Source organism: Ochotona curzoniae, unplaced genomic scaffold (assembly GCF_017591425.1).
Source record: "Ochotona curzoniae isolate NIBS_2020 unplaced genomic scaffold, NIBS_Ocur_1.0 scaffold_2683, whole genome shotgun sequence".
NCBI classification, from domain to species: Eukaryota; Metazoa; Chordata; class Mammalia; order Lagomorpha; family Ochotonidae; genus Ochotona; species Ochotona curzoniae.
The window spans coordinates 599,823-625,295 of NW_024467100.1; the positions used below are offsets into that span (position 1 = coordinate 599,823).

Sequence of the window (25,473 nt, forward strand, 5' to 3'; positions counted from 1 at the left end):
TTTTCTTAATGAAACAACTTGTTCCTCAGTATGAAAGTGCTTACAGATTGAAACGTTTCCGGTTTGCAGTATAGTGTACTTTGAATCTCTGTTTTCTTTCTTTGGTTTAATTTAGCTGTTTTCAACTTATAGTTCATCAAGAGTAGTTCTGACTATGTGGAGGTTGGGGAAAATAGCAAATGTAAAAGGTGACATAAGGAAAGGAATGATGGGTCGGGGTTAAGGAAGAAGCATGGAATCTCTTTTAGAATCACATCTCATCTATTCCGTCTGGAACATGAGGATCAGGTGCAGAAGTAGAAATATGATTTTATCCATGTATTTTCAAAAGAACCACGTTAAGCAGGATTCAAGTGCCTTCGTGCCTCTGTCTGCAGTGAAATCATGCTTTAAAGCGGATTCAGCTGCATTATATTTATAACTATGTGGTTGCTACCAGATACCGGCATGTCTCCTTGCCGTGGTTCACTTCTCCGTGCTGTGTCCTAATTCCGCTGAAATGTGTGCAGGTTGGAGGAAGCAGCCAGAGTCCACCCCCAGCAACACGCACAGTACCAGCTGTGGCTTCACTGAGTCCCCTACGGTTCCCCCCACAGGGCCTCGTTCTGATATGCGGGTCTCTGTTGCAGGAAAAAGTCTCTTGTGTTGGGAATCCAAATTTCCCCTTGGCTGAGGGAAATCTCCTCTTGGGGGTCTTAATTCTACCTGGTCAGAACAAATGCACAGAAAGGAACTTAACTGTATCTGAGGCTCATTCACAAACACCAGCCAACAGTTTTCCAGTAGAAGAAAAAGGTCAGGGCCCAGCATGGTAGCCTAGTGGCTAAAGTCTTTGCATGCACCGGGATCCTATATAGGTACTGGTTCATATTCCAGCTGCTTAACTTCCCTTCCACTTCCTTTCCAGCTCCCTGCTTATGGCCTGGGAGAGCCATAGAGGACAATCCAAAGCTTTTGGGATGCTGCACCTATGTGGGAGACCTGGAAGAAGCTCCTAGCTTCAGATCAGCTCAGCTCCAATGTTGTGGTCACTTGGGGAAATGAACCAGTGGATGAAAGATCTTTCTATCTCTCCATCTCTCTGTAAATCTGACTTTCCAATATAAATCTTTTCTTAAACGGGGATGGGGGGCATTAGGCGTTGCTTCTTAGAGATTAATGTGGTAGCGCCTGGGGTAAGTGATTGGAATGCAGATCTCCAGGTCCCACTGGGAGGGTCTGATCTCATTGTTAGAAGAACCTGGAAATCTGCTTGTTAGGCTGACTCAGTCCTGCAATTTTGATACTGAAAGTTCAAAAATTGTACTTGAAGGAAAACTGGCATTCTATTTTGGGTGTCATAGCTATCCTACAACCCCAACCTTGAATACCACAAAATGATCCCATTGCCTCACACTCCTTATACCTCCAACTCTCTAGCTGTGTGTTTTGAAGCCTTAGATGTGCCCTTCAGGCTTATAGTAATCCTCCATCACTTGATAATAAGGTGCATTTAAGATAAGCACCCACTGTAGCATTCTTTTAGGGATGGCCACAGGTGAACCTGCTCCAAAAGAGTTGCAATGGACCAACTGCACCCACTGAGCTCTGGAGTAGTTATTCAGGGAGCTACCCAGGAAGCACAAACCTGGCTGCTGGACAAGGTAGCAGAATCCCAAGGTTCTCTCTGGCAGAAGGTCTTCTGCAAGCCTCCTGATGCCTCACTGAAGTGCACACAGCAGTACCCATTCCAAGTTCAGCTCAGTGGGTACTCACTTTCCACTTCATGTGCATCCCAGGCTCTTCTCACTCAGCCTATCTCCCATTTTTCACCTGTATGCACTTGCTGTCTGTCCAACTTTTGCTCAAAACACTGTGGTTACGTGTGCTTGGAGAATAAACATAATTTGAACTGTTTTGTGTACTGCACATCCACATGCAGAGATGTGCTAGAAATAATTGGCAGAGCGCGATACCAACTCTAACCATCTCACCTTGTGGGTGGAGATGTCCACTTCATGGTGTCCAAAAACCAAAGTTCAAATCCTGGCTCTGGTGGCCTGGAGCAATGGCCCATGGCTAAATCCTTGCCTTGCACATGCCAGGATCCCATATGGGTACTGGTTTGTATTCCGGCTGCTCCTCTTCTCATCCAGTCCCCGGCTTGTGGGCTGGGAAAGCAGTAGAGGATGGCCCAAAGCCTTGGGACCCTGCACCCACAAAGGAGACCCAAAGGAAGCTCCTGGCTTTAGATGGACTCAGCTCTGGCTGTTGTGGCCATTTCAGGGGAGAAACAGTGGATGGAAGATCTTTCTGTGAATCTGCCTTTCCAATAGAAAGAAAGAAATCTTTAAAAAACAAAAACAAATCTCGGCTCCACCACTTACTTACTAGCCCTCGTTTTGGCCTAAATACCCTTATTGGGATCAAAGGAGAAAGCTTGTAAAATATCCAGAGGTTAAAAGGAACTTAAAAGGAAACGCATAAACATTCAGTAACTTTTATTATATTGCTACTATGGAAGGTATATGAAAAGAAGCAGTCTTCATGTATCTCACACAGCATGTTGGGGCTTCTAAGTGCAAACTTCCAAAATCATCTTGGCCAAAATAAGCAGTTTGGAGATGAATACTGGGTGGCTCAACAGATTGCCAGGTGGGCTGGTCAGGTGCAGGAGGTGAGCTGGAACTTAAAGAGGCTTCCCAAGACAGTAGTCAAAACGCACACTTCGAGCATGGCGTCTGGTAGCTTGTCCTCGGCCGATCCTGGAGCCCGGCTGCTGTAGCCAGCCCTGCTCCTTGCATCAGCCCTGCTTCTTTGAATTCAGAAGGCTCTGATGAGAAGCCATTGTGCCTGCCCTCCAGGCCTGCAGTCTCGGGTGGCCCCAAGAGGTGGCGCTACACTTTCGAACTTCTGCAGTCAGAATCCCTCAACTCCAAGAAGAGGAGGCAGGTGCCGGCTGTCATAACGGACCTCTGTCCAGGGTCTTCTCTCCCTGCCTTTCCCGCGTTCACACCGCATTCCTGCTTCCACATTCAGCCATTCTCAACAGAGGGTCTCTCTGCTGCTGACCTGCCCTGTAGTCCCCGCCACTTCCCCACGAGTCCCCCCACTTGTTCCCAACAGCCCCAGTCTTGCCTGTTGTGCAAATCTCACCTCTGTTTGCTGGGACACTCTCACCTCGCTAGTGAAGTCTCCTCCTTTCCCTGAATTCTCCAGGCTCTTCCTTTAAGTCCCTGTACCCACATTTTGCTCCCTCTCCTGGACCAAGGTGAGACTCTCTAAGGTTCTTCGCACCGAGTATATATGTGTGTGTATATATATATATATACATACATACATTTCTCGGCTGTCTGTCAACACATACACTTCGATGCCTTTCCTACCGAGAGATAAACCATCTGAAAAATAGAAATTTTATTTATATTTATCCATTTATGAATGAGAATGTGCCTATAAACGATACCACGCGGGGGCAGAGGTCAGAGGTCAGATCTGATCAATGTTTAACTTGTGCCAGTTTTCCACCTGCACACCCTCATCCTGCCTCAGTGTCTAAACCGGAAGAAGTTTTGACACTTAGCTTTTCCAATCGGAGCCTTAGGCTCCTTGCTTATCGAAAAGGGAACCAGAACCGCGGGGCTTGGGACTGCAGATTCAAACACTGTCGTTCCGATGAGTTGGCAATCCCCTAGAAAAGAGATACCAAGTCCCCCCAGGTGGCCCGCCCTGTCATTCAGTCCCTCTCTCCCTCTCGGGGTGGGGGGCTTAGCGCCATAGCGCCCTCGGACGCCCCCTCCTCGACTCCCCAACCCACCCACATCCTTGCCAAGTCGGGTTGCTGCCCCGGGCCGCGACCCTTCTGCCTTCCCCCTCCCAGCCCCTCCACCGCTCCCGGGTTGTACTTTGTCCCTGGGCTGCGAGGGGCCGGCACGTGATGGGGAAACTTTGGCGGCGGGCGGAGGCGCGGGGAGGCGGCGCGGCGGCCGAGCTCCCCCGCGCGGCGGGCTCTGCGGCGGGGAGGCGGGGAGGAGGCGCCCGGCCCGCGCCGCTGCTGCCTGGGCGTGCGGGTGCGCCGCGGCCGGCGGGCAGTGCGCCGCGGCCGGCGGGGAATGCGCCGCCGAGCGCCTCGCCGATCGCCCAGCCCGCGCCAGCGCGCGCTCCAGACAGCGCGGCCCGGCGCCCGGCTCGGTCAGCGAGAACGGCCCGGCGGCTGGTGGGCGGCGGGCGGCGGCGCCCAGGGACGCCCGGTGCCGCTGGTGCCCGCTGATGCCCGCGGCTACCGCCCCGCCGCCGCCCGCCGCGGGGGGCTTCCGACCGGCCGTGCCTTCCAGCCGCTGCCCGCTTTGCTCACTCGCGATCTGCATGGGAAGTTGGGCGCAATGGACAGGGTCGTGTTGGCGTGGGTCGCGCTCTTTTGGCTAACGGGTAAGAGTGATTTGCTGCAGAGCCAGAACCGGGGAACTTTATATATATATTCCCTGGTGGTACCGCTCTCTCCCTACCCCCCCCCCTTTTCTCCTTATTGACTGTGTTGAAAGCTGCTTAGCGGGCTGGTGGGAGGTGGGGGAGGGGGCCGTGCGCGCGCGCGTGTGTGTGAGTGTGCTTTGGCGGGGGCGGCGGGGAGAAGCCCTATTCCAAGTGAGACGGCTGGAGAGACAGGTGTTTGACTCGCTGGCACTGAGAGGGGTTCTGGGCACGGTGTTTTCTCCCCCTCCACACTTGTGCTTCCTCCTGGGTCTTATCCTTGTGTGCCAGGCTGTGAGTCTTGGGCAAAGCCAGTCTGGGAAAAACCCCGGGCGCTCGGGGCTTATCGATTAAGAGAGCTGCTTTTCTGAAGGTGGAGGTGGGGGGAGCAGCTTCTCCCTGATTCCTTTTCCAGGGAATGAGGGAGAGAACCAGCGGCATTTTCTGTGCGGCTCCCTGGGAAAGTGCGGGAGGAGCCCTGGGAGACCGGTGGAGTGGGAAGGAAATGAGGGTGGCGGCGTAGTGGGTGGTGGACTTTGAGCCCCCCACCCCCCGGCTGTCACTTGCTGTGGCTTGGGGAGTGGTCTTACAGTTCATGAAGAGCCTTTATAAAACACGCAGCCCTGTCCCCTATAAAGATAGTTTGTAGAGCGATGCAGTGGCAGGACCCTTACCCAGCCCCGGGGTCACTGCCTAGCAGGCCCTTTGTGTCCTCCCAGCGGCGCTCTGAACTTTGTCTGCCTCCTCCCAGCATCCGGAAGGGCTGCTGTTCCCAACACGTTCCTCGTGACGATTCCGTCCCATCAAGGGACAAGTCCACCACCAACTCCCTCCCCTACTCCCTCGGAGCAGGTTGCTGAGAGGAGCGGGAGGGCCGAAGAAGGCTAGCACAGCTGGGATCAGAGGCAACAGTGTAAAGCAAGGTGCGGCAGAGGAAGGCGGGAGCGGGCGCAAGGTAGCAGAAAAGTAGTGAGAACAGGATGGCGGGTGGAGAAGGGCAGAGGAGGAAAAGGAAAATAGTGCCGAAATGGAAGACCTTCTTTTTCCTTAGAGGGCACCAGCCAAGGCAAGAAAAATGAAGTCACTGGAAAAAGAGAAAAGCCGAAATCTTGCCATTGAAAGGAGATGAAACATTTTTTAAAAGAAGGAAAGGCGCCTTGCTTCCCCAAAGCTGCAGAATCCAAAGCGGATGGCCTCAATGCTTTTCCTATTGCTTATGGAAGCCCCCCAACACTGCGTGCCCCCCCCCCGCGGTTTCTCCTGGGGAGGGGCCCTTCAGCAGAGTTAGCCTCTTATCTGGACTGTTGTGGGTTCCTCCCTCCCACATTATTCAAATATGAATCATCCCTAATTTCAGGGTTTGGTGGATCCAGGCCTCCCGGCGCCTTCCACCGCCCCCCAACCCCCCACTGCCTCTCCTAGTCCTCCCTTTGCCTTCCCTACCACCTTCTCCTGTTCCAAGGGGACTTGGGTCCTGAGCCTGTAGCCCTGGCTGGTGGCAAAGTGGAGGAGGGGACCTGGCTGAGTTATAGGTGCTTTTCCAGGCACCAAGCTCAGCGGGCATTGGCAGGAGTTGGGGGGAGGGGAGGAGGCCACACAGCCTTCACAGCGATGCTATGGGATCCTCCCACGGGAAAGGCTACAGGAATTGTGCTTCAGCCCTCCCAGTTCCTAGAGTCTCAGGGCGGTAGCATGCACGTAGCAGCAGCGACTGGATCTCAGTCCTCGGGCCCGGCTGCGCAGCCCCGCTTGCCCTCTCCTAAGCCGCCTCTCTGGAGAGTTTTGGTTTATTTGTGTTTGGAAGGAGGTGATGCTTTGTGTGCCTGCTGCCACCTGCGCCTGGAGAAGCCACTTGTGTATGCCAGGAGGCAACAGGTTAACTTGCAGATCCCTCTCAACTGCCAGATGGCTGCATGTGAGGCTGCCTCCTGAGATGCCCTGGCGTTCCCCTGGTCCCCGCCCTCTCCTCTCTCACCACCGGCCCCTGGCTCTGCAGTCAGAAGTGCCAAGGGACTCGCCGCTGCTCAGCCAGAGCCCAGTGGGGGAGCTAACAATGGCGGCCGGGTGGGGGCGGAGGAGAGAGGAGCAGTCAGGGGTGAGAGGCGCTCAGGTCCAATCTTCGCAGAGAAACCCTGGGAGGAGAGGTAAGCCGACTCAGGCCAGCTCCATCAATCCGTGAATTCTCTCTGGAGGGGTGGCAGAATGGGAGGGCGAAAGTAAAAGGCAGACTTAAAAAGGAGACCGCCGGGAAGAGAACCACATCCACTCTCCTCTCTCTTCCACTCTTTATCCCTCTTCCCTCTCCCCCCTCCCTCTGCTTCTCCTTAATTCAGGCTCAACAATCTCTAATCAACCCTTGCGGGTTTCCCTCCCCCCCGCAGGAATTAGCAACTCCTCCTTGCCGTTCCTGGCTGAAACCCCATATCTCTTTCTGCTGTATATTTAGCCCCATGATTTCTTATTGTCATTGTGATGCTGCTTCCTGTTATAGATTGGTAGTGGTGGTGGTGGTGGTGGGGGATAGTATTGCTTTGAACAAAACAAAAAACGCTTCCCAGCTGCTATTATTGTTGCAACAGGTGCCATCCAGCAGTGAGACTGCAGGCAAGGGTCACTGTGTCTTTGTTTCTGAATCTGGAGGTTGTTTCACCATCTCCCAGCAGGTAGCAGAGGCTGAGAGCAGCACCCTCCCAAGCGATGTGCTTTCTTCGAGAGACTCTTAGCTGTCTCTGTGCCCTATTGGTGTTTCTTCTGGGACCTCATTGGTTTCACTCAAGTATTTTAGTTCCATTCTGCAAACACGTATTCAACTCCTGGCACTAACAGACGTGGTCCTTGCCCTCAGAGAGTAAGGAGTCTAGTTGGTGCCTCCAACAAGCCCTCAAACAGTTTTGATCAGGTGGTCAATATGCCACACTGTTGCTATAGAGAGTCAAGGATGCACTCCTAACCCGAGCCAGGGGTGCAGATGAGCAGCTCTGAAGGAAAGTGCAGAAAGTGAAAGCTGTTAAGATGTTTACTTAGGCAGGTCAGTATGTTATCACTATGTCCTCGGCATTGTGCTACAATTAAGAACATGAATAAGGCACATCTTCTGCCTGTAGGGTACTCAGTCTGGTGGCAGAGACACTAGCTATGGAACTGTGAGCATGGTTATAGGGTAGTGTATGGGGCTGGCCTTGTGGCACATGGACTGGATTACTTCTTACATTGCTGGCATCCCATACCAGAACAGTCGTTGCAGTCCCAGCTGTTCTGCTTCGAATCCAGCTCCCTGCCGATGTGCCTAGGGAAGCAGTGGAGGATGGCTCAAATACTTGAGCCCCTGCCACCCACGTGGGAGACCTGAATGGAGTTCTAGGCACTTGGCTTTCCACTGGCCCAACCCCAGCTACTGCAGTCATTTGGAGAATGAATGAACAAATGGAATATCTCTTATTCTCTGTCTCTTTGTCACTGGGCCTTTTGAAGAAATCAGTAAATCTTCTTTTAAAGAATATTGTTATACAAGAGTAATCATAGAGTAATAAAAAATAATAATAGTGTGTTTCTAACAGCCTGAAAGGGCAGGGAGGCATTGGGGAATGGTTGTTACCATTCTGGTTTATGTTCTGGTAGACACCTGATGACGGTGTGAGGTCAGGCTTGGATAATGAGAGTGATGCTGTTACTAGTCCTGAAGAAGGAAGAGTGACTTACGGAGATTATTGACATGCCAGCTGCACGGGTCTCCTCCCCCTTCTAGTTCTTGGCCTCCTCTGCTCTGCTTTCGTCCACGAAGTGGCCATGTTCACACCAGAGCATCTTCTTACACACCTGTTCCCACTGATCACACCTCTCTCTTTGGACTAGGACAAGGAGGTTGCCTCAAGGTTTTCATCACTCCACAGTTTGAATGTCTGTTTCTGCTGGAGGGCGAGTTTGTATAGGATGGATATTAGTACTATGACAATAAGTGTAAGTACTTAGAGCTTAGTAAAATAATAGCAGTGTTAGTTACATGACATGGTTAGTGATGAAAACTCTGACCTAAGAGTTGAGGGTTGGGACCTAATTCCAGCTCCCCCATAAATAACTACACACCTATGAGAAGGTTTATATCTTTGGCTTATTATCATCTGTTGAATGAAGTGATTTATAAGGCTGTGTTCAGCTCTAAGGTTCCATGCTTCTAATTTTTCTTCATTTAATTATGAAGAGTTGGGGTGTGTGTTGTGACTCAGAAGGGTGAAACACTGCTTGGGAAACTTAGATCGCATATCAGTTTCTGGAATTGAGACCCACATCTACTTCTTATCTAGCCCTCCCTCTGCTAATGTACCTAGGAAGGCAGTAGAACATGGTCCAAGTTCTCTGGTTCCTGCTGTCCAAGTGGGTAAGCTGAATTGAGTTCCTGGCTCTTGGCTTTAGCCTAGTCCAGTCCTGGCTCCTTTTTTTCAATCAGATAAATCAAGAAAGTGGGTGGTTTTGTTTTGTTTTGTTTTGTTTTGTTTTGTTTTGTTTTTATGAACCCAAACTAGGAATAATAGCATTTTGATGCAACAGCAAGCAATCCCCAAATCTTAACAACATACATGCATTTAGCTCAGGTTCATATTATGTGAGAACTGCAGTTAGCTGTGGATTGACCAAGCTTAATTCTGTTCCAATTTTATCTCATTCTAAGATGCAAGATGAAGAGCAGCCACTGTGTTGTTCTCATGGTGGAGAGATAATGAAATAGTGCTGCAAGAGGGAGTAGTGAGGGTATAAAGCCAAACCACACAAATACCTTCAAAACTTCTGCTTAGAGGTTGGCCCAAGTATTGCCACTCAGGTGGGAGACCTGGATAGAGTTCCTGGCTTTTGCCTGGCCCAGATTTGGCTGTTACAGCTATTTGGGTAATAAACCAGTATGTGGAATTTCTCTGCTCTCTGTCTCTTTTCCTCTCTCTCTCTCTTGCTCCTTCCCTCCCTAGCTCTTTCTTTCTCTACTCCTCCATCACTCAGCTTTTTAAGTAAATAAATAAAAACTTTGTAAAGCTTTTCTAGGACATGCCTTATGGAATACCTGCTCATGGCCAAAGTAAGTCATGTGGTTAAACCCATGGTTGATGAAGTGGTAAGTCCAGCTTGCCTACAGGGGCCGATGTGAGAGTAGAGAAGGAGCAAATAATGCAATCTAGCAACCGGGTTCTATTGCCTAGTATTGAGGGCCTGCTATGTTGCAATGTCTTCAGAAGCCTACAGAAGAGAGTTTATGCTTTGATGGAAGAGGCAGATGACTAAACAGAATGTCCTCCAACAATGTATGATTCCTAAGAGCAGTGGTAGCTTAGCAAGGCCTGAAGGATAGGTAGGAATTAGTAAATGAAGGGTGAGATAAAAGAAGGTAAGTTTTCAGGGGGAACAACATGTGGCCAGGAATCCAGAAAAGACATGATTCTTTCTGGAAACTATAAATATTTCAGTATGGATGGGACATTCTGTTGGAGCAGCAGTAATGGAAAAGAACATCCCCTTTCAAAAAGAGCTTTTGTGCTGCTGAAGGCCAAGAAGTCATTGAGTCAAAGGAAGAGTGCTGTGATCAGATGTGCATTTCAAAAATACCATTTGGAGCTCAGGGTGGAGAGTGGACCATACGTGAACAACAGCTGCATCAGAAGCCAAGTAGGAGGCCTTGCAGAAAGGGAGGCAAGAAGTCATGGCATCATAGACTTACACGTATGAGAGGATGAGAGAAGTGGACAGAGTAACCAGAGATGGAGTGAGTAAGGTGCTGTGAATGGATGTAGAGGTCATAGGCCAAGGCTGGGAGGTATGAGCTCATGTTTCTGACTTGTGATGATTGGGGATGCCATTTTTTTGGACATGAGGAGACAATGTAAAGGTGGGAGCTGACAAGCAGCCAGGGGTATGTATGTGATTGGCCCTAGTGACCAAATTAAAGTCTGGGAGGTCCCAGTTACTAAAAGGAGGAGATGGTTAGTATTTCCACCTACAAAGGGACAAGTTTGAGAGTGAGGTGGTATATTTGGATCTGGAGGGCTTGAGAACAGTCTAGACAGGAACTCCATAACAAATTGATAAAAGTTGACAGGGGACTTCTTACGGGAATTTTTTCCCCTTGTCAAAATAGATGGGCCATCCCTGAAATCTGACCCATGGGAATAAACCAAGACAGTTTTTCAAGTCCTCTGCTCTTCAGGGAGGTCCAGGCGCCTTTACCATTGCTTGGGAGCCATCTAAACAGCATGTAAACTAGCCAGACATCACTCATGCTTCATTTCAGTTCTGTGACAGGCACACCAGACAGAAAGGATATCTACTTCTTGTATCTGCACAGTGGTGGCAGAGAATAGGAAAGCACGACCCAGTTGGACATGAACAAAATGTGTTTGCTTAATGAATGGCAAGCTCTGTGTGCACAAGCACCAGTTCCAGGCAGCAGATATTACTGGGCCATCAGAGAAGCTCTCCGGAGCAAGGACAGCCCTGGCATGTTCTCTATTCCAGTGGAAAAGGGAGGCATATTGTTGTTTTTTGGGACTCCATGGGGAAGGCTGTGCAAGAAAGCTCTCCTGGTCTTTAAAACTCTAAATAGCAATCTAGGCACACCCTAAAGTGGATCCAAAATCCAGGTGCCAGGTAGCCACCAAGAGAAACTGATTGTGGCCAATTTAATTTGGGAAGGAATTTATTGGCAGCAAGAACTCACAGAGTCAATGAGCAAATAGGAGGACAAGGCTCAGAGGACATAAGCCAAGGAAAGTTCTAATACCCTTGGTTGAGACTTTCTGTTTTATCTTTAAGCCCAAATGTATCAGAAAGTTGGATGGGTCCTGTTTCTGGAAGAAAATAAAAAAGATTCCAGCTGGATCTTCTTTGTGTTTAAGCTTTTAGCCTGTAGTTGAACATTTCCCAAAATGCTTCGGGCACATCGTAACAGGGCTGCTAAGGGATGACAAGCTTTCTGTTCCTCTTTCAACAATGGATAAATCTCTTTAAAATTTCTTTAAGATTATTTTTATTGGAAAAGCAGATCTAAAGAGAGAAGGAGATATATAGAGAAAGATCTTCCATCTGCTGCAGATGGAAAGATCTTTCCAAGTGGCTGCAATGGCCAGAGCTGAGTTGATCCAAAATCAGGAGCCAGGTGCTTCTTCCAGGTCTCCCACATGTACACAGGATGGTCTTGGGTGATCCTCTGCTGCTTTCCCAGGCCACTATTGGGGAGCTGGAAGGGAAGTGGAGCAGCTGGGACATAAACGGGCACTTATATGGGATCCCGGAACATGCTAGGCAAGGATTTAACCCCTCAGCCATCGCACTGGGCCCAAAGCGCAAATCTTAGAAAAGATGTTTGCCACACCACCTATTAATCTTCTACACTTAAAGAACCTGCCCATCAGTGTCTTAGAAATTAGAACAATGTGTTGAAACTGTGAAAATAAAATTCTCAAAGAAGAGCTACCTTGAAGATAGGGAAAGAAAAACTTGTCATTTTGAATAAAGAAAAACTTAGTAGACTAGTCAGATATACTAGCAAATGAGAAATGCTGAGTTTAAGAGATGGGTGAGTTCTAGATAAAATTTCTAAGGATGTCGATCTCTAATAATTTTTCATGACCTTTAGCAGCAATCTTTGTTTCTCTAACATGGGGATGTGCTTATAGATCTGACGCTTGAAGATGCTGGCAAGAATAGCTTACAACTTGTGGGGAAAAGGAACTTGCTTTGAAAAAAGAGAAAGTGCTAAAATAAGAACAGCCTTGCCTTAGAGTCTGCTTTTGTTATTCTCACAAGAACAGTTTGTCATATATAGAATCCTTCCTTTACAAGGGAATTGGGGCAGGACCTTATTTTGCCATGTTCAGGGAGATGTTGTTTGCAATTGCAGCTGATCTCCATTTGTTTGGTAGGGACGTCCCTTGGGAATGGACCAGTTGAAGTACAGACTGCTGTTCTGACTAGGCGCTCATCACTCTACCTTTAGGCAACTGTCCTGGTTATTGGCCAAAATCCATTCTTTGTAATGGGTACCAGCTGATAAGAAGGGCCATTTAGACTGAAAGATTCATTTGTTCATCCATTCATTCATTCTGTTTTTTCTTTTGAAACTTCAACTATTTTTATCGCTTTGATCTATACTGTGGCTACCAAGTCAACCAGCTCCTGGTCCTTGCCCTCAGGAAGCTTCTAGTTAGAAATTAAGTTTATATTGAATTTGCCAAGGTCAAGGACAGACCTTTTAATTTTTTATCAGAGCCTAACATAGTGTTGTTTTTTAAAAATTGTTTATTTATTTAGAGCATAAGGTTATATTATAGAGAAGGAGAGGCAGGGGTAGGGATTTGGGAGGAAGTCTTCCATTCTCTCATTCAACCCTAAAAGGACAACAGTGATCAGGGCTGGGCCAGGCTGATGCCAGGAGTCCAAAACTCCACTGGGCTTTCCCACAGAAGTAGCAGATATTCTTTTTCTGTTTCCCAGGCACATTTGCAGCAAGTTGCATTGGAAGTGGAGAACTGAGGACCTGGCTTGGTAGTCGAGTGGCTAAATCCTTGCCTTGCATACATAGGATCCCATGTGGGGGCTGGTTTAAATTCCAGCTTCCTGCTTGTCCACAGGAAGGGCAGTGAAGGATGGCCCAAAAACCTTAGGACACTGTGCACACATGGGAGACTTGGAAGAAGCACCTGGCTCCTGACTTTGGATCAGCTCGGCTCTGGCCCTTGCAACCACTTGTGGAGTGACCCAGCGGATGGATGATCTTTGTCTCTGCATCTTCTTCTCTCTGTAAATCTGCCTCTCCAATAAAAATAAATACATCTTTTTAAAAAAAAAAAAAAAAAAAGAGGTAGAGAACTGAAACTGAAACCAGAGCTTTTATAGGATGCTGGCTTTGTAGGCAGCTTAACCCGCTGTGCTACAATGCCAGCCCCTTAGCATAGTGTTTTAAAATATATTTAAATTAAAATGAGATCATCAAAAGCAGATTTCTTAGTTATCAGGGAACATGGAAATGTGAAAGGATAGTCTAGGGTTGTAAGGATGACAACTCCTCTCTTGCAAATGTGGCAAACCACCTATGATCTTCAGCTGCCATCTGGTGTGCCTTGAGTCAGGAATCTTTTTTCTTTTTGGAATTTATTTAGGAGGTCTAAATAATTCTGTGTAATCCCTCACTTTGCTTCATTTGTTTCTGTCTTTCTCTCTCCTTGCTAAGCTACCTCTCTCCTGTTTTCTGGAATACCCACCTTTGTTGATAAGACAAAACACAGATTCTTTCTGCACCTCTGTGTACTTCTTTAAAAGAACTCTGCAATGCCAGGTTCATACGGCGCTGCCAGTGCTTGGTCTTGGAGTCACAGCTTGCCCATAGTGCCAGTGATGCTCGCCTCTTTGAGTCTACGACCATGTTCGGTGCTTCTCTTTCTCTGAATTGGACTCAGTTGCCTCTCCTGGTATTTCCCCCAGGGGAAGGGAGTAACCAACTTATAACCGAAGAATGGAAACATTTCAGTATGACTGCAACATAGCAGGGGCCAAATCACAGACAAGATTCTTCGCATTTATCAAAGCATTTGGATTTTACCCTAGAGAGGATTACGTAGAGGCCATAAAGCTGGGAACAGACATGATTGGACATGTTCTTAAAGAAAGAATGTGGAGAGTGCATTGGTTTGGAAGAGAGGCAACCACTCACAAAGCAATTGTAAAACCTAGGTGGTAATGAGGCCCTGTGTTAAGTGATGGGTAAGAGCTTTGGAGCCAGCCAGGCTGGTTTCATGCACAACTCTTACTTGTAATCCTAAGCTCTTAGGCAGGGAACATACATTTGCTGAGTGTGAATTTTTCATCTCTTAGATAGGCATAACTAGCCTACTTCTTTGAATTTTTGAGAGGATTCATTTAAGATATAATATGGTAAGTGCTTAGCACCATTTCTGACCCAAAGTAAGCATTTTTCAACTGTTGTCTAGAAGCAAGGCTGGAAAGATTTAAGGGATTGACAGTGGGGATGGAGAAGGGTCAATTTTTTGGAGATATTCAGACTTAGTGATCCAGCATGTGGTCAGGAGCATAAAGGAAACTATCAAAGCTAAGTTCTCTTTGTATCCTAGTATCAGCTGAGGATAGAGGAAGAACATGTTTACAAGCAAGTGTTGTGGGAAAGGGTGATGACTGACACTGAGACATGCTTAGTTTGAGAAACTTGCTAAACATGCTGATTGAACCCAAGAAATTGAGGATCTCAGTTATAACTCTTAAAGTATGATTTCTTACATGGAAATGCACAGCTTGACACTACCCAGAGGCTGAAAATCATTTTTTAAGTTTTCAGTGTTAAGACACTTTTAAAAACTGTTTAATGAAATACAGAGAGAGAGAGAGAGAGAGCAAGCCTCATTTGCTGGTTTACGCCTGAGATGCTGGTAACATCTGGAACATCTGGAACTGAGATAGACCAAACCCTGGAGCTGGAGACTATTCCAGGTCTCCCACATGGGTAGCAAGAACCCAACTACTGGAGCCATCACCACTGCACCCTGTGTCTGCATCAGAACAATGGAGTCAAGAGAAGGAACAAAATGTTGAATTCAGCTACTTTACTGTTGACGTGGGTGCCTTACGTAGGCAAAATGTCTGCCCAGAAAACCTTTGTTTGCTTATCTGGCACTTGAAGATATTATTTTGTATTTTCACTAACCTGTATAGACTACAACATAAGAACTACTTGGTTTTTGCCACCTGATAAGTGATGAGATAGCAAAAATAAAAGCACAGGTCAGGACATTGACGTATTGCCATAGAGCAGAGCTCTTGGGCAAGGGAAACCACAGAGAAGGTATCCCTAGATGGTCTCAGTGTCCACGGGACATTGGCAGTCCTGGTTCCTAGCCCAGTTAGCTACTGAGGGCCCTGTCTGTGGGTGGAAGTGAGGTCCCATGAGAAGCGTCTTTTGAAGCTGTATGGGCAGAGTATCCCAGTTTCAGATTTGGAATAGCTATGCATGAGGGTATAGGAAATCACACCCAGACCTTTGGAGAATGGGGGAGTAAGGACCTGGAACAAACAAGCTAGACTGAGAATGAGGCTTCAGCCCCTGCTTCAGGATACTGAGGTGGAAATACAGTCTGTGTATAAGGCAAGCACAGTTTGAGGGAGACATACTGCTGGCGGGTATCAGGAACTTGAGCGCCCTGGGATCCCGGGTCAAGGCCACAAGTGCTCTTCTAGATCCCAGTATCCAGTGGGAATGGGATTCCTGGTACATTTGGCAGGGCAAGCTTGAATATAAGGAAGTTTTCACTTTACAGTTTGGAAGCAAAACATGGGGATTTTTGTGGTTATTGTTATTTCAATTCTAATTTTGCACTCCTGTGATTTTCAGAGGTCAGTATATTTATATTCACTTAGAATTTCCTAATCTTGTCCATGCCAGCTATCTGGAACTGTCCCTGACTTAGAATCTCATTGTACTCTTACATGTGTGTGCATGCCTCTGCCTGTGTGAACACATACAGCGTTGCTGTCCATTGCTGACTCCCAGGGCTTACAGGCATGTATGCGGTGCAGTGATGAGTCTACTCAGAAATGTTCAACTCCTACTGATATGTTCTTAGCATTCTTGTGCAGTTTTTGCCCATTCTACAGTGTTCACTCTCAGCACCTTGTGCCTTCATATCTGTGTCCACTCAGTGGTAGGTATAGTACCTTAGAAGTCAATTTTTGACAATTTCAGCAACTACATTATTGAATGCTTACTTCATATTAGGTAGTATCCTAAATACTTAGACAATAAAATCTCATAGAATCCTCAAGTAACTCCTAAGGCAGTCACTATTATTCTGGTTTTATTAGTGAGGAAATAGAAATACGTAAGAGTTGAGTAAATTGCCTGAGATCATGTGATTCGGAAGTGGTGGGATGTGGAGAGCAGAGCTGTGCCTCAAAGATGGAGCTTGTTGATCTTGCTTCGTGGGTCAAAAGTGGTAAACAGGTTTTGGAAAGTTACTGAGGACTGGGCCGAGCACGCAGGGAAGCTGTGTGACCTAAGTCATGATTGGTGTGCTCGCTGCGTGATGTAAGGAGCTGTGTAAGGATTGGTTTGTGTAATGTAAAAAGGTCTGGGTAAAAAATAGTTAAAAGAGAAGATTTGCCCAGGCGCACTGCTTTCGCTCCAAGGCTATGTTGTAGAGGCTATCGCTAGCGCTAGGCCGTAACTGCTTTTGCTTTGCTGCTACCCTTGAAGTCACCAGTAATAAACTTTTCAAAAAGTCTTTACCGTATCGGGGTCTTGCTCACGGGACGAGGGACCCCGACAGTGGGACGTTGATGCTAATTTAAGTCTGATTACAAAATCTATGCCTGTAACTAGCATGCTAATAATTATTATATGTATGTATATAATATATATATACAAGTTGTACATATGTATATATGTCTGTAGAGCATGATAGTATTACATATACACATAGACACCCCACATATATGTATATATGTGTATATATATCAGTATATCTGTATATATATACAGATATGTGTGTGTATATATGTATACAGACACACATATATACAATATCAGATTGGGCATCTGATCAAGTGGTTAAGAAGTCAGATAATTCACCCATGTCCTGTGTTGCAGTACCTGAGTTAAATTCTCTGTTCCAGCTCCTGAATCCAGCTTCCTGCCAATGGGTGGTAGCTCAAACTCCTGGGTTTCTGCCACCAAAATGGGAGACCAGAGACCAGATTGTGTTTCAGGCTTGACCTCAGTTTAGTCCCTGCCATTGTAGGCATTTGTGGAGTCAATTTATAGTTAGTTTTTCTCTCCTTTCTCTCTCAAGTCAGTATGTTTCTGGGGATATATTCTTCATCTTTTGAATACGAGTTTCTGTGTGTGTCATGGAAGCAGCTCAGAATTGACTGATTCTGATTACTCTCTATGAGTAATTGATTAAAAGAGTCCAGTGGTTTGCTCAAATGGTTTAATCTCATTAACAGAGAGCAGAGCTGGGAAGGAGATTTTTCTTAGTTAGCATCTAAGGAACAAAACCCTGAACTTGACTCTCCATCTTGAACACCTGCCTCCTTAGCTTGTTCTGTTTATCCTAGAAAGGCTAGGAAAGGTAATGTTTTTAAGTAGAGCTGAACAGCAAGCAGAGTAGGAAGGTGGTATGACCAAGTCTACAGTGTGTCCTGGGCACCTTATCTGTGATTCATTATCCAACCTCAGCCACCACTCATTGAAGTCATGTCACCTCTCTGTTCCTCTTTTCTTACTTGAAAAACTGGGATGGGAGGCACAAGTATAAAAAGGTAAAGAATTGCCAAGTTAAGCATTCATATAAGAGAATGTCCCTAGAAACTGGCTTTCCTGATGTAGCTGTATGGAACCAGGAGACCGGGATCTCCCACATCAACATTTGGGGGTTGCTGAAGTGAAGGGCGGGCACTGGGCTTCTTCAGTGAGCTTCCTGGGAGAATTCTTTGCTCCTTGATGGGTTTGGTTCCCATAATCTGGCTACAATCACAGCTACTGATAGGGATAGTCATTGAAGTCCAGAAGCTTTAGGATGGAAGTGAGGGGGAGGCAGGGAATGTGGGAGAGGGTTAGTATTTGGGATCTACTCTTCACTTGGCTCAGTGCTTTTCTATTAGATGTACTCTGTGAAAGCTCCCAATGCGGTAACATTTGCTAATTACCCTGGATCATGCATTATGATGTGTGTCTTGAAGGTGAGAAGAAGGAGTCTCAGACTGCTGCGGACATTCATCAAGACCTCAACTCTGGTATACGCATGTGGCCAGATAATGTTGACATCTCTGCCTATGTGATGTCAGTATTACTAAATTATGTTATCTGTGATTCATGTAACCAGTTTCCTTTACAAAGTGCTAGAAGTTTTCTTATCAATAGGTATCCACTTGTTCCTTCATTTCTTTGGCCATTTGGCTCTCATTTTCTAATGAGGAAGTTATTTCTTGCATACTTGGAATTTCTGGATCTTACTATTGCCCTGGTCTCTCATTCCTAAAAATTCTTTTTCTTGGTTACTGAGTCTGGGTTTGGGATCATTTTACCACTCAAACTTCTTATCTGCTTTTTTTCTTCTTCTTTTGGTTACCCTTCAAAACTTTTGAACTTGGTATACTGGCTTTGATCTGAAATCCTTCATTTCTCACAAGGACTTCTTTCTGCCTTTGTCTCTGTCCCCTTTGCTTGGTCACCAGCTGGAAGGGAAGTCACTTCCCAAAGTCACACGTGCTGGCTCCATTGTAATTATGAAATCATTATTGAGACCCAATGGGTTTCATAAAATAGGTTGGCAAAAAAAAAAAAAAAAAACACAGTCCTCACTTGACAAGTTTAACAGGAGTGCCAGACATGAAAACAAACACTTGTGAAATTTTTATAGCCAATGTCTAAAACAGAACACTAGGTCAATTGATGGCACAAAGCAAGGAGTGATGAACTGACTGGTCAGGGAAGGCTTTACTGGAAACCTTTGAACTGGGTTTTGAAAGATGTGAAAAGGCTTCCTAAAAGAAACAAGGAGAAATAATTCCAGACCTAAGGAAACCTCATATGCAAAGACTTGGAGATATGAAATAGCATGTTTTACTGGGGAAATGAATTTGTTTGAGCTCAGTGTTCAAATGGAAGTGATTCAGGGGGTGTGGACAAGGAAGAAGAACTAGGTGATGGAGTACCTTGGGTGCCTAACCAAGAACCGTAGGTTTTATCCTGGAGGCCCTAGAGAGTAAATGAAGGATTTTAAGAGAGCCACAATGGTGAGAAAGATTTAACTATGGAAGCAAAATGCACTGGATGTTGTTATATTGAAGGCAGGGAGACCAGACAAGGCATTCTTGTATTATGATAAGCAAGAAATGAAAATGACTTAAACAAAAGCAATAATGGTGAGGCTGAGGAGAACAGAAGAAATATTAAAGATGCTAAGAAATCAAACTGATATGACTCAGTGACTATTTGTATATAGAGGGTGAAGGCAGGTGGATATTGATTTGTAATTGAGTGAAGGATGGAAGAGGGAGGCAGCACAAGTTAGGAATGTGTAACATGGGAAGGTGTGACTGTGTAATTGGAGGTGAGACCCAGCATATGGATACCTTTGGACAGGTCTGTTTTCTTTTGCAGCCATGGTTGAAGGTCTGCAGGTCAGAGTGCCCGACAAGAAGAAGATAGCCATGCTCTTCCAGCCAACAGTGCTTCGCTGTCACTTTTCCACCTCCTCCCATCAGCCCGCAGTTGTGCAATGGAAGTTCAAGTCCTACTGCCAGGATCGCATGGGGGAGTCCTTGGGCATGTCCTCCACCCGGATTCAGTCTCTCAGCAAGAGGAACCTGGAATGGGACCCTTACTTGGACTGTTTAGACAGCAGGAGAACTGTGCGAGTGGTAGCTTCCAAACAGGGTTCCACTGTCACCCTGGGGGAATTCTACAGGGGCCGGGAGATCACCATCGTCCATGGTAAGAATGCTCTGTTCTGAACCAGGGAATGGTAGATTGGGCGGGGCTGGAGGGTTGGTACTCTTGCTCTCCATCAGCTGCTAATTCTCTAGGTCACTAAAATTTGGATTAAGGGAGGACAGGAGCATCAAGAGACCTAGCACACTTTTAATGGAGTGGCAAAGGGAGGAAGCGTGAATGGTACAGAACCAAGTGATACAGAGATGAACTTTGAGACAGTATTCTTGGTGCTTGATCTTGGATCTCAGGAGCTTGCTTGCCTGAATCAAACTAGATTCCCATGAAAGAACTTCAAACATCCCTCTACCTTGAAATCGGCCTTTCTGGCCTTTTCCCAAACACAGAAACACTTTCCTAAGAGGTGCCTCTGCGGGGAGCAGGGATGCTTCGTGCAAGTACAGAGCTAGGGTGATGCCTTGGCCCAAACCCCACGTGGCTTTCTCGCAATCCCACCTGTTCTCCTGCCCTCCCTTGGCATCCCACACCCTGCCCCCACCCCATCTCTGGATAGAAAAGTCTGATATGACCGACTAGATTGCTTGAATTTTTAAGGACTCGTGTGAAGTTTGTTAATAATCAGGAGTCCAGAATACATCTGTAGTTTCACGGGCTCTCAGGGGCCTCTACAAGCCCAACTGAAGGCCAATGCTTCTACTTCTGAGACTGAACCAGGACTAGCCTGACTTTGGGCCGTACTTCCATTTTCTTGCCTTAAGATACTAGTCCGTGGAATTGTTTTGTTGGTTTTAAATAAGGTAAATAGTTTTCAGCTGCCATTCAAGTGAAGCAATAAACACAGGCATACCACAAGGGCCCTTCCCACCCCCCAACACTGTTCAGTATTTGTTTTTGTTTTGGAGAGGACAGAGTTTTACAACTGGGACCTTCTTTTGTGTGTGTGTGATAATAGATGCAGATCTTCAAATCGGCAAACTTATGTGGGGAGACAGCGGGCTCTATTACTGCATCATCACCACACCTGATGACCTGGAGGGCAAGAACGAGGACTCGGTGGAAGTGCTGGTGTTGGGTAAGGGAAAAGCAGAGGACACCTTTGCACCTTAGGCTGCTTGCATTGAGTCCCTGCTGTCACTTCTGCCTGAGCATGTCGCAGGTTGCACGCCCGGCTTCTGGGCCTTAAATGGAGCTGTCTTTGCGTGTGTCCTCTGTGAGCAGCCACTGCATCGGTGAGGTCAGCTTTCTTGCAGGCTGTAGCTGCCTCTTTCCCATTTCCCCAAGTGTTTCCTCTGCTGTCATTCTCATCTCTTCTTTCTGCTTTTACCTTTAAACGCTGATTTCTCCTTTTGTCTGTAGCTGATCTTTTTTATATGGTAATTGTTGAGGCAAATGTTAAAGGCCCCTTGAAGCAGGATAGGAGACCCCTGAGATGTGAAGATTCACCAGTGTCTCATGATCTTGAGAGACCCTGGGAATCTTTTCCCCATTCCGTTACTCCACTGAAGATGATCATAAGGCAAGATGGCTATGAATTGGTGGGACAGTGACAAAAGGGACCTAGAGAAAAAAGGGGTTTGGGAGACATGCTAGTAGTGTTTGCTTGGAAGTCAAATTTCTTGGAACCTGGAAGTGTCTGAATTCCACTCAAAGCAAATCTATTGAATTCTTATCTGTACTGATTTCTTCATAAATGGAAAGTCATTCCTTTTGGTCACTTTTCCTCTCTGGTGATTTGGAACAGTAGCAGTGGGAGCTGACCCCTTGTGTGGAACTGAAAATTGAGCACACATTTTGTGCTGTGTATCTAATGGTAGAATATGGAAACTGGAGCAAAATTAAGGAACTTGAACGAGTGTAGGAGCAAAGCTAGTTCAGGATATACACCTGAGGTCATTGTCTGGAAGAAATTGCCTTTTTTGCTGCCATCCAGGAATCCAGTTGATGGCAATTTGGAAGGATGGATTAAGGTAGTCCTGTTTAAAGGCAAAAGAGCTTGCAGGTTGATCATCACCCTTTGTGGGAAACTCCAACTACTTTAAATTAAAACTTTCTATGAAAAGATTTTATATAAAAATTTTAGTTTTCATCTTGATTCACAATTGTGAATTTGGGCGAAAACAACTGCTCCGTTATTTTAGGTTTTCTGTTTTACAAATTGGATTAAGACAATAATGGTCACCTTGTTAAAAGGATAACTTGATTTTATCATAAATCTTGGGTCCAGTATATAACATATAACTTAAATGATTTGTGACAGAATAGAAATACAACATATTCACAGGGAAATAAAGAGTAAATGGCTTATATTGATATTGTAAAGAAGCACAGGGTGACCAGATTTGGGCTCTGCTGTAACTCTTGGAATCGGAAGGGAATTAAAAGCATAAATTCTTGTTTAATCACACAACTCTAATAGCCGAGTTTGAAGGAACAAGTGATTCATTGAGCCTGCAATTAGCTGATTGTGAACACAGTTATTTGGCCAGGGCAGCCATGTACACAGAAGTAATTGCCTGTGCAGGAAAAGGAGGCCAGGTGAAAACACTTTAAATTCTTTGGTGCCAATTGCTCTGTAAACCCTGGGAGGCGAATGGAGTGAATGCTTTGTCATTGGAGGGTGTGCTAAAGAGAATGAAAGGCATTTGTTTGGGTCTAAACACACACAGCAGCTTGGAGCAGAATGCTGCTCCCCAGATAAAAAGAGGTCAGCAGATGAGAAGTGAGTGAAAAAAAGCCATGAAAGACAGTGGTCGCCAATGATGGGAAGATAGATGGGCATAGATCAGTACTGTTTTTAAAAGAATAGTCCAGGAAAACTGGGGCAGGGGAGCAGAGGGTTGCAACTCAAAACCCATTGCAGTCCCTAAGACACCATATGTGTGTATCTGTACCAGTTATTTCTATTCGACATGGGAGTTTTTCACCTGACTACTGTATAATGAATCTTGTTTGAACAAACAAAAACATTACATCAGCATATCAAGAGGTAAGTAGAGATGGGTTAGAGTTCTTGGGGAGGAGAAACATAAATCTTCTCTGTACCACATTATTTTTAAATGTCCAAAAATGATCATTTTTTTTTTTTTTTGTCACAGAAGGTTGTTAGGGCAGCACCATTTGTGTTAAAGAGGTTACTTTGAAAGTTATACAATATTTTTGGCTTCGTAAGGTAATGGATTTAATTCCCAAATGCAAAACTTTGAGTCTCCTTTGTCTTGATACCCTACATGTGATATTTCAAAATGTTGACATAATTTGAAAAGTTTGAGTTGTTTGCTTGCTTTATTCTGCAGGCCTGTTTGTTACGTGCACTTTTTCATGTAAGATCAGGAGAGTAGTCAATGTTTGATCTCAACCCTCATGCAGAGGAAGAGCTTAGTGGGAAGAGAACTGAGTTCACAGTTTGCCAACTTCTGTCCATGAGCCACTGGCTCAGTCACTGCATTTTGCATGAGGAATGACTGGAAGATTTGGTCCTGTGAATGGGACCTTGGAGCAGGGAGCATGGCAAGTATCTCTAAGCACTTGAAATGATGTTGTGTAGAAGAGGGGTTGGAAATATGCTCCGACTACATGAAAGTGAGCCAGGAGTGCAGGTTATAGGGGGAGGAGTGAAGCCTGTCTCCATGCAAAGGAAGAAATATTAACTAGAGACATCTGAAGATGGAATAAATGCTTTTAGGGGTGGTGAGGTCTGTGTCCCAGGAAGTATTCAAGAGGATGGAAAGTTTCTAGCCAGACTTACTATCTCAGACTTTTGTGCATAGAAAAAGGTATTGAACTTTGTTGCTTTTGAGTTTTATTTAGTTCTAAAATTCTGGGATTAAGAGATAGGTGATGAAGCGTTGAGTGTTATGACCACCCCAGACACTCAGTCTTCATCACAGGGATAAGCAGGGTTATGTGTTGGCTTCCAGAATATGTAGGGTAATGCACATTCACAGGGGAGCCAGAGGGTACAAACTGCAATAGGTCAGGAGTGATAAGGCAAATCCTCTAAGAGAGAAGAAAGGATTGATGGCATCTGGAAGGAACTGATTACCCTTTCTTGGAGATGGCCAGAAAGTGAGGGCAGAAAAATAGTTGGGATTTCAGATAATGAACAAGATTATTGAAAGAAATAAAGTGGAGGAAAAGCTAAGAAGACTTTAGTTTCCTCATACACTAGCAAAGGTGAGGATGAACACATTCATGAGGTAGCATTTAAATTTCTTCGCCCCAGGATTCTTCAAAGAGCCCATGCAAAAATTGAGTATCATGGCAAAACTATGCAAGGATTTTGAAATTGTTTTACTCCAAAATAAACTTACCTTTTAGTTTAATTTTTCTATGGATTTTTAAGGTACCCTCGTAAGTAAGAATAAGAAGCTTGGGGTTCATCCTGAAGATTTTGGGGAGTCAAGAAGGAAACTTAGAGGAATGAAATTGGATCTCAGCGTCAGAGCAATGATTGGAGAGAGAAGACCAGCAGAGGGATTGAATATGAGGATGCTGCAGAGCACAGGGGACAGATGTGAGATTCTGAAAGGGAGTAGAGAATCAGGAAGAGAAAATGTAGGACATTTCCGAGATGAAAGCAGTAGAGTTTGATGACTAACGTATTGAAAAAGAGAGAATGATGAGTCAAACAGGACCCCTTGGTTTCTAACTAACTGGGTAGCCAAACATTCCATCAATTAGGAAAGCGGACACGGGTGGAAACACAGGTTTGGGGAGGCAGGAAGATGAATCTGGTTTTGGACATTGAATGTGAGCTGCTTCTGGAGCACCAAGTTGAAGATGTTTTACTGGTAGTTAGGAATGTGGGTCTGGAGCTCAGTGGAGAAATGAGGTGAGAGATAATAGATCTGAGAGTGATGAGTGATACACAGAGCCATGAAAGGGTGGATGAATCATCCAGGAAGGTGTGTGAAGGTCTGAAGCACCAAGCACAGATCTACTGGACTTAGATTCTAACTCTACTTCCTGAGGTGACATCGGTACTTGTCTTGGCTTCCCACACAGACCTGGAAGGTTCTTAATTGCACTGAGACATGGCTCTTCAGAAGCAAGGATCAATTTCCAGCACTGTTAAATCTGCAATGCCTAGCAGGGTGTCTAGAATAAAGAAGCTTCGGTCACTTCTTCAAAAGTGATAAATGGACAAACTCTGTAGCTCATACTTCCTCTCTCTCAAAAGCACATATGTGTTGATTTTAAAATGTCAGCCCAGTGAACATCTACAGAATCTCAATGGAGGTAACGTGCTTTAATCTCATCAGTATACTTTTTGTTTGGTTCATGGGGGACTGTGGCCAAACATAACAGAAATCAACTCTGGCTAAGTGAAATGGAAAAGGAAATCTGTGGAAGGATATTGAAACTGCAAGGAAGGCCATCCAATCAGTCTCAGGAAAGACTAGTCCATTAAGGTGACAGTTGCTACTGTCACAGGCAAGCTCTGAATCTCAGTGCCTTGTGCTAATGATATGTGGGTGAGAAGGCTGTCCTACCAGACGGTAGCACAGGGATTGGGGCATCTCCGTTGTTTACTCTGCCATGTTGGAGCCCTTTGCTCATCCCTGTACAGAGAGGGAAGGAAGTTATGT

The 25,473-nt window shown here is 45.8% G+C and overlaps 1 protein-coding gene across 1 annotated transcript in view; it reads left to right on the top strand.

The window, feature by feature from the left end:
- Positions 1 to 4,091: 4,091 nt before the first annotated feature.
- The window catches only part of ILDR2 (immunoglobulin like domain containing receptor 2), a 54,967-nt gene continuing 33,585 nt past the window's right edge, over positions 4,092 to 25,473 (top strand). The window contains exons 1-3 of the mRNA XM_041003262.1: positions 4,092 to 4,407; positions 19,595 to 19,927; positions 20,838 to 20,957. Of these exons, the coding sequence (XP_040859196.1) occupies positions 4,092 to 4,407; positions 19,595 to 19,927; positions 20,838 to 20,957 (769 nt within the window). The remainder of the gene's footprint in view (positions 4,408 to 19,594; positions 19,928 to 20,837; positions 20,958 to 25,473) is intronic.